The sequence below is a fragment of the Octodon degus genome, unplaced genomic scaffold, assembly GCF_000260255.1.
Source record: "Octodon degus isolate 3935 unplaced genomic scaffold, OctDeg1.0 scaffold00044, whole genome shotgun sequence".
Taxonomy (NCBI): Eukaryota; Metazoa; Chordata; class Mammalia; order Rodentia; family Octodontidae; genus Octodon; species Octodon degus.
In genome coordinates this window covers 6,692,264-6,701,892 of record NW_004524620.1, presented here as the reverse complement: position 1 = coordinate 6,701,892, position 9,629 = coordinate 6,692,264, and the positions used below count along the sequence as shown (strand labels likewise).

At 37.1% G+C, this 9,629-nt stretch overlaps 1 protein-coding gene across 1 annotated transcript in view; it reads right to left on the bottom strand.

Annotated features, from left to right (window-relative positions):
* Window positions 1-200: 200 nt before the first annotated feature.
* The window catches only part of Tyrp1 (tyrosinase related protein 1), a 17,948-nt gene continuing 8,519 nt past the window's right edge, over window positions 201-9,629 (bottom strand). Inside the window, exons 4-7 of the mRNA XM_004631707.2 lie at window positions 8,836-9,003; window positions 6,265-6,444; window positions 1,163-1,309; window positions 201-370 (exon numbers count right to left, since the gene is read on the bottom strand). Coding sequence (XP_004631764.2) covers window positions 201-370; window positions 1,163-1,309; window positions 6,265-6,444; window positions 8,836-9,003 — 665 coding nt within the window. The remainder of the gene's footprint in view (window positions 371-1,162; window positions 1,310-6,264; window positions 6,445-8,835; window positions 9,004-9,629) is intronic.

Genomic DNA, 9,629 nt, shown 5'->3' with positions numbered 1-9,629 from the left:
AATTACTTTTATCAGTTTTGAAAAATAATGCTTTAATTATAACACATGCTTGTGCAAGAGAGTTACAAAGTGAAAGAAAAATCTACTTAGTCACTTGGCCTGCTAATTTTCAGCCAGGTTATTTCCTGACTCTAATGTGTGAAAGTAGCTTATCATTAGATCATACACTGATTAGGACTCTTAATTTTTTTTTTTTTTTTTTATTCTTCAGCATAATGTTGATACTGGTCAATAAGGAGAGGTTGACTGGCTTCATCCATGTTTCTTTTGGTGCGAATCAGACAAGAGACACCCACAAAAATGATTCCAACCAGTAACAAGGCAGCAACTACTGCTATGGTAATAATCTCAGAGATGCTAAAATTACGGCCTAGTTAAGAGAGAAAATAACAGGAAATAAAATAAACGTTAAAATAGTTATCACAAAAAATTAGACATCACAAATGTGGGCATTCTTTTGCACACTTTAACAGAAATTCTCATACTTAATTTTTATTGGCCATGTTTTCTAACATAAAACCTGTCTTCTTGAAGCTGCTTTCTAATTTTTTTTTTCCTCCTGGGGACAGTTACTCTTATTTCCATTCTACCAGCGAAAAACAGGTGGGTGACTCAGTTTGAGTTTCTAGTGCAGCATCATTTGATTAGTGAGAAATGGTTGATTTTGGAGGCCAGATTGTTCAAAATTTAAATCCTGTTGCTTTTCCACTAAGCTCTACTGCCCTTGCTGAGAAAGAGACTTCAAATTGAATAAGAACATTTTGAATTTCAAAATCTCAGCAAAAGTAGCTTAGAATATTCAAATCCTTCTTCATTTATATAGACAGAGGCAAACATTCATTTCCTTTCCTTGGAGGGACTGTAGTCATGGACAACAGACCTCTCTAAGGCTTGGTTTTCTTATTTGTGAAGTGAGAAATCATACTTCAGAGGAGGTACAAGGCTTGTGGATACACACTAGCACATAATCTGCTCAGTATCTGGTCAGAACACGCTTTCAACAAGTGTTAAATCCCCTCTTTGTTCCCAAATAAAGGTCCAAATGAAAATTTTCAAAATCCAAACAGAAATGTAAACCTCAGGACACAAGGACGACTGGACTTTAAAGACAACAAACTTGTTTTTGGAACACATCACAGTAAAATACAGTTTCAGTACTTACTTGGCCACTGCACCTCATAGGTGTATCCGAGGGTGTCTGCAGCGACAGCAAACATTTCTGTGTTGGCAACCGGAGGCCAGAATGGCACCATGTTAAATTGTCTATTATGACCAATAGGAGCATTTTCCAATGGGAATGTGGATATATCTGAAATATTCCAAAGATAATGTGTTAGAAGACACAGAGGTACGGGCCAATGAGATAGCTCAGCGGTCTACAGTGCCTGCTTAGGTAAGCTTAGGCAAAGTGCAGAGACCGAAGTTCGATCCCCAGCACCACATGCCTCGCCAGCCTGGCCCCAAGGGTAGGCTGAGCCAGCCCCCCCCAAAAAAAAGACGCAGAGGTAATATTGTATCGTTATGTCCTGAAAGTATCCCATATTTGAAGGGAACCTGAAAAAATGTTCTATTTCCCACTGAACAAAGACTCAAGGAAAGTTTCACACCAGCAGAACAAGGACTTTCACAAAATAGTGCAAATATTTTGAATGTGGCATCAATGTGCACTTAATAAAAAATATTTAAAAAGAGGAAGCTTAGTGTTTTGTCATCTATGATGATTATCAATTATTTTATTTTGAATTATGAAAAATGATTTAAATATAATTTATTAAACTTTTTTTGCAAAAGCCAAAGGAAAGGAATCTTTGATACAGTGTAGCACAATCTGTAATTTAAGCTATAGAGATGACACATCTCTTGTAAGCTGTCCTTGATTCTCAGCATTTCTGATTAATATTTTTCATCTCTAAGACCAGCGAGATAGCTCAGGGGACTAAGCGCCTGCTTAGGTAAGAGCAAGGACCTGAGTTCAATCTCCAGCACCACAGACCTCACTAGCCGGTCTCCTGGGCGCCCTGAGCCAGCTGCAGAGGCCCTGTGTGGGTGGCGCACACCTGTAATCCCAGTGCTGGGGAGACTGGAAACAGGAGGATCACTACGAGTCTGAGCTGCACAGTGATACCCTGTACCAAATACATAAATAAATAAAATGATATAAATTTTTTTCACCTCTTTGTGTTTCCTTTTAGAAAAATTATTAATTTTTTCTCACATTATTACTGTTAGCAAAAAAATTTCAGAATTTGCAAGAATAAAGTCCCTAAATCCAATAAATTTCTTGCCATCTCTGCTCTTATATGTGAATATTAAGCCATTTAATTAAGAGGCATCTATCTTATTGGTATGTTTCTGTCATCAGGGATAAAAGGAACTGTAGGTTCTTCATGGCAAAGAGTTACTCTTCTTGTTTGTTTGTTCTGCACAATTGAATGTACAATTAAGCAGAATGCCACAAAACCAACACAGAAGGTCGGCTTGTGCACGTCAGGAGTGAGAAGGCCAGCCGAGCACAGCTTTCCTCTTTGCTCCAGGCCTATTACCTGCACTGTCCTGATCCTATGAACTCCAGAAAGGTAGTTTAGCATCTAGTTGGAAGATTACTTGACGAAAGAAGTGGCAGGTAGTGTTTGCATATTTGGAATTTTAAATCTACTATAAATAAAACTAATTCAATATTTATTTATCAACACTTCTTGATTTGCATCATTGCCCAGCACTTGTTTAGACACAGGCCATCATGCTGAAGGAAGCAGGCAAAATTCCTGTCCTTAGACAGCTCTCATTCCAGTCTCTTACAGCTGTTATTTGCAGAAATTACTCATCAAGGTTGATAACTTAGAGTTTTACACTTTCCATTTTCATTCATCTTTCTGCCTTGACCAGGCTCACTTCAATTCAGCTCCAGCTGAATTGATAAAGTTAAATTCATGGAACTAAATGGAGGAATTGAAGTGAAAAAAAATAATAGCAATTGTATGTTCATGTGATTTCCCTACACAAGACTTCAAAAGCTGCCTGTCTCTCTTAAGATGAAACCTCGTGACCTTGAGCACCTGCTTTGTTTATCTTCTCATTTTGTCTACAGGCTTTTTACCATCTACTATAATGCATAGTTATTTACCTTTGTTTATTTTGATTTCTACCAATAGGCAGGGAACTTCCAGGAGGAAAACTTTTTTCTGGAGGTTTGTACGCTACTTTTGCTAATTAATATATGGTCTAGAATTAATAGACGTTCAAAAAATATTTGTGAAAGAATTTATGAGTGTGTGTGATTACTTCATTTCTCTTATGAGTCAGCAGATATGATAATAATCATTCTAATAAATGTGCAAACAGCTTCTTCTGAAAATGATTTTATGTTTACGATTTAACTCAGTTCTTTGTTTTAAAGAGTGGCACGCCTGCAATCACAGCGCTTGGGAGGGAAGGCAGAATTGTGAGCTTACCGGCTAAAAGTAAGCTCAAGGCCAGCCTAAATGGCATAGTGAAACCCTGTTTCAGAAGATGAAAAGATAAGTTTCCAAAAAGAGGGAGTTCAATCATATGCCGCTCAGATCCACAATGGTAATGGCTAGAATTTAGGGTGGTTGTAGCTGGCGTTCCTGATGCTTTGCACTGTGCTACAGCACGTCTAATGTGAGGACCTAAAGCACACTGTTGCACAGACCAATGCCGTGTCCTTTGACTATACCATGAGATTTGTGTTCCTGTGTGGTCCTAAGAATTAATTCCATAATTATATGATTCTTTGAATTAATGCACATTGTTGCACAGATTAATGAAGTTTGGGGAGATTTGTGTGCCTCAGAATGAACTTTAACTATTTCCCTCATCCTGCCCCTCCCTCTAGTTTCATATATTTTGGGTAGATTTCAATGTGGATAATATATTGTAATAATTTTATGATTTTTGAAACACCTTTAATATGTATACATTTTAATGCAAAATAATCATATTCACTACTTTTAGATTGATCTTGAAAAATATTCATTTCATATTTCAATTTGTCTTTTTTCCTTAAACAGTTGTTGGATTAAATTGTTTTCCAAGGGATATTTGCAGGCATATGATACATTTAAGAAAATAATTATTGGGCTTAGTGTTCATTTAATTTATAAGTACTTGTATTGGCTTGTCCTGTATCTTTATTTTCAAATCTAATCTGAAAAATTACATAGACTAATTTTCTACTTTGCATTTATGGTATTTCTCTCCTCACTACTCAAAGGGGACTGACAAACCTTAAGCTTCCTATGGTTTGAATGAAGGGAATAGGAGGTAAATAAAAATCAAAGATATTTTTCTAATTCAATAATATTGTTTATTTATTTAGTCATTCATTTTTAGGGAAGGGCTTATAGGGTGTTCAGAGTCTCACTACTAGATCAGACTACTAGTGATCCACCTGTTTGGCAGTCTCCCAAGAGCTTGGATTACAGGTGTGTGCCACCATACCCAGTCTCAATCAACATCTCAGTGTACCCCAGGGGCAGGACCTGCATGGCAGGCCTGGGAATCGAAACCTTGGCCCCTGTGCCTGCTTGTAGGCACTTTAATCCATTGAGCTGTTTGGCTGGCCCTCAGCAATACTGCTTAAATTAAAATCTATAGCACATTACTATGAAAATAAAATAATTATTTTTAATCTATATATGAAAGGTAATAGAATACATGTTTCATAATTGAAATAACACTCACTTAAGTGACTTGTCATACTAAGATTCTCCATTTTCTAACAGCCAAGACATTGTCAATGACTGGATAACATAACTTGCATGTTGCTATTGAGCATCCATTGGTTATATGTGTCACAAAAGTTACACGGTTTGAATAATTCCTAAACCTATTAACTCTAGTTGATCCGATAATGAAAGCAATCTATTTAAAAAGATGTTGAACACTTTGGGAAGCTTTGTTAAAAATGAATACATGAAATATAGCTATGGATTAGCGTGTAATAGAGAGACAGGACAATCTAGGCTGCAACACCCAGACTGAATCACCAAAGTCTTAACTTCTTGGTTCACTTGAAGAACAAAAGGACCTTGACCCTGCAAATGATAGATAACTCACTGTGGTTGTAGTTATGCATATAAATACACACAAAAAGGAAAGCGGAACTATAATCAGTGAAGTCTAAAATTATGACAATATTTATGTGCACGTTACTTTTATCCTAAATCATTTTCTTATGGAATAAACTATTTGAATTTATTTATCCATTAAATGTCTAGAACATGTTGGACTAGAGGACTTCAACACACACACGCGTGCATGCGCGCGCGCGCGCACACACACACACACACACACACAGAGGAAATGGGCTGTACTGGATGGATGCACCAATAGACAACTTACCTCTAATACTATGTTTATGTTCATAATGAAGTAAAGACAAGTAAAATTTTATAACATTTTAAATATACGGAAAGTTATGTTTAACCAGAGGAAGCATTTTAATGGTTTTAGAATAATGGAAGTCTTTCAACTGAGTAGAAGTGTAGAGAGACCCTTTAAATAGCATTTTAAATATCATATTGAAATTAGCTTAGAAGAGATTTCATATGGTGTGACACAAAAATCAACATTAACTTTTCAAGTTGAACAAAATTTCTATTATATGAGGCTATTAAGCAATAAATTCCAGAACTGTAGAGTGTGGATATAAAATTTTGATCTCCTGGGACATCAGAGAAAAGCTATGTAAGGTTTCCTCATTCATTTTAAAAGGCTATGAGATTGTTTGGTGGAAGATATGAGGAAGGAAATTTGGGGAAACAGGGTGATCTTTTTTGGTGGGAAAAATGAGAAAAAAATACCTGCTTCGCTCTGTGAAGTGATAAAAATCAATGGCATCTTAACATGACTATTACATAAAATTCAGAGGCTTCTACAATTTCAAAGTGGTTTTAAATATTTGTAAATGGCTAGAGAGTGAAGATGTTTTATCTTTATTTTGAATTCAATGTAGTTGCTTAGTTCAGAGATATCAGGGTATAGAGTTACTCAGGGTGAGGATTCTATCCATTAACTATATTTTCAAAAAACTGATGGAAATTGTTAGGACCATTGCCCTAACCATTTTGCTGATATTAATGTATGGTTTTGCCCCTACCATATCTCCTAACTTCTTTCCTTTCTCTCTTTACGTTGTTTAGTCCTCAAGTTCTCTCTTTCCATTGGGTCAAGAGCCGGCATGACCTGCTAGCTATGCCACTGAAGCAAAGCACTCTGTACAAACGCATGGAAGGGTCTTACCAGCATTGTATCTCTTCAGCCATTCATCAAAGACTGCATCAGTGAAAGTATGCAGGAGGATGAAAATAGGATCATTTGGAGACAAATGGGTTTGCCCTCCAGTTCCATTCAGGAACAGATGGGCCAAGTTGTGAAGACTCCGAACAGCAGGGTCATACTTTCCTGTGGGATCACTGTAACCTAGATTTAAGCCAGGATGAGAGGAATAGAAAACAGTGCATGTATCTCATTATTTTTCAAGTCAACAGCAGGAATTATACTGGGGACCAATTTTTCCGAAGCTTGTCAAGCTAAATTTTGCATTAATAGAACAGCATTGCTCCTTTGTACCAATGGTTGATGACATTCCCTTGCTGTACTCAGAAACTAGAATACTGTTAAGCTAGTCATGTGACATTCTAAATGTAGTCAGCAGGTTAAAAATAATGACCTGCAAAGGATACCAGTCAAAATATATAGAACATTGTATTTTGACAGTTGTTCTACCTGGAAACTAAGTGGAACACTCTAGTTTTCACTAAAACTGCTGACACAATTGGGAGTACACCATTCTGATTGTCCTGCAACTTACCTATCCAGATGTTCCTTTTCATCCTTATTCTATTCCTTTTGGATGACTGTCAGCATGTTTATTTTTGGAGAATTATTTTGTGGGGAAATTAAAATTTTTTACGTCTCTGTATCTGTTTAAAACTTCTGAAAAACCTACTGTCCTGACATTTGTAGAACTTTTGATAAATACTTCTTTATACAGTGGTACCTTCTCTGTTCATGAACTTAGTTTGTTCCATGATTCTGGAAATGGTGGTCACATTCACATTCATTACCCGGTGGTGAGTTTGCAAACAACCTCAAAATTTTGCCAAATGTTTCTGTTTGTGAACGAAATTGTTCACAAAGAAAAGGCTTTGTGACCTTGGTACCACTATATTAGTGAGAAGCTCAGAATAGATACTGAGCAGACCACAAATACCAACAGAGCCTGGAATGCAGAATGGAGCTGTTAAGTGTGTGCAGTTGGCTTGAAGCAACATTGTGTAACAGCATCAGTCTATCTGTGCATCCATCCACCCAACCGTCCATCCATCCACCCACCCATCCATTCATTTTCATATATTTATTCCCTTATTTTTTGATTCTAGAAACACTTAAAGATTGCCTGCACTACACATGGCATACAGCTAAGCACTGTTCTTTTTATACATCCTGCCTGGAAGTCAGCATCAATTGTTTTGGAATTGTGCATTAGCATAACACAATCTGCAGATGTTTTAAAAGGTAGTTCTCACTTCCTTACTTTAGAAATATGGTTTAGGCAAAATATAATAATTATTTACTGAATCATATCCCAATAAGTATCTTTAAGCAGGACTGAAGAATCTATTACAAGGGAGTGGTCGGGGCATATCTAACACGTGCAAGGGTATATTTAAGCTAGAATTTAATAATAATATGATTATAGTTATGCATAATTGTATTCCTTTGAAAAGTTTATATATGTATCAATCATGATTTAAAGGTTTTTTTTTAAATTTTTTGGTGGAATCAGGGATTGAACTTAGACCCTTGCGCTTGCCAGAGAAGTGCTTATTCCACTGAGCCATCACCCCTGCCCTATGATTTTAAGTTCTAAGAAATAGTTTTGGTTTTTTGCTTTTGTACCAAGGATTGAACTTAGGAGCTTGTGCTTGCCAGCTGTCTCTCCAGCCCCCATATTTATATTTAAAGAGAGAAAGTTTGGATTTGAATCTGTACTGCTACTAAAGACCTGAAGGGTCTCTTGGGAATACTTTCACCTGCATGGATTTCATATTTGCTCCACTTTAAAATAGTATCAAAATGCCATTAAATATAAACAACCCAAATTGTAAATAATTAGATGCTAATTTGAATTTCCAAAAACTGTAGAAAGAATTACAGAATGATACAACCTTAATGTAACATGTACTCCAGCCAGGCTTTACAGAATGTCATCTGCTTATTTGGAATTTTTTATTGTAATGCTTTTTTAAAAAGTAAATTATTTTGTAACCATCTTGAATATCATTTGCCAATGTTAAACTTTGATATAGTTTTATATACTGGCCAGCTAGCTGCTGGAAATTTGAATTTAAGTAGTTTTTAAGTGCACAAGAGTAGGGAATAGGGGCCAGCAAGATAGCTCAGTGGACTAAGCACCTGCTTTGGAAAGTGCAGGGACCAGGGTGGCAGCCCCACTCCCTTGCGCATTGAGCCGGCGACGGAGTCCAGGCGTGGTGGTGTTATCCTGTAATCCCAGTGCTGGGGATGCTGAAAACAGGAGGATCACTACGAGTCTGAGCTGCGTAGTGAAATCCTGAACCAAATACATAAATGAAGAAGAAAAAAAAAAAAAAAAAAAGAGTAGGTCATAGTTTAGTTTCCAACACCTTCCCTTATAATAGCAGCATTCACGACCAGTTCATAGCAGGCAGCTTGATCCATACAACTCACAGGATCAACATGGTATTTAATTTTTTTTAAAGCTGTGATATTGGCTTCTTCATTTACTTTCATAAACAGCATTCCAAGGGACCCATCTCATTTACTTGCCTTCTACTGTGTTTCGGAAACTGTCTGTAGAATTGGAGTAGAAAGGAGGTGTGTCAAACACGCCCACTTCCAAGCACTGGGCAACGTCCTGCGGGGCGGGAAGCCGCTGGACCATGGGCCTGCCCACATTCCCGGCTGGGTTTCTCCTGATGGGTCCACCTTCAGTGCCTGCGAGAGTGGGGCGGGGTCAGACAAGCATAGCGTCTCCGTAGCTCTTCCTCTGCTTTCGAAAACATCGTGCCTAGCATGGGCACTGAGACGTAGGTCCTCCGGATAAGCAAATTTAAAAATGTACGCTTAGGAAAGTTAAAGAGAAAAAAGAAATCTAATTTTCTGTGGCTTACTGTTGTGAGTAAGTATGTGACACATAAGAAACAACTGGAGCAAAAAGTATCCTGGTAACAGATAAGGACCTTGGTAATTGTTGAGGCAGGATACACTTTCTCATGTGGTTGCATCGAAATAACAATTCAATGGAAAATTAAAATTTGTCAAAATGGTCTCACGAATTCCAGTCTGAAATCTGTATTTCCTTCATATATATATGAATATATATGTATATATATATATCAAATTACATATATATATAGTACTAAATACCATCTGTTTAAAGCTTTCACAGAATTTTAAAAAAATCCCTGAATTTCTATGAAAAGTTTTATGTACTTTAGTCTACACATCAGTTCTCACATTTTGCATCAATGTGATAAATACCGAAACTTCTTGAAGGGTAGTGATGGGAGCCTTAAGGGAGGGAGGTGGGAGGGACAGAGAGGGAGAGAGGGATAGAGGGG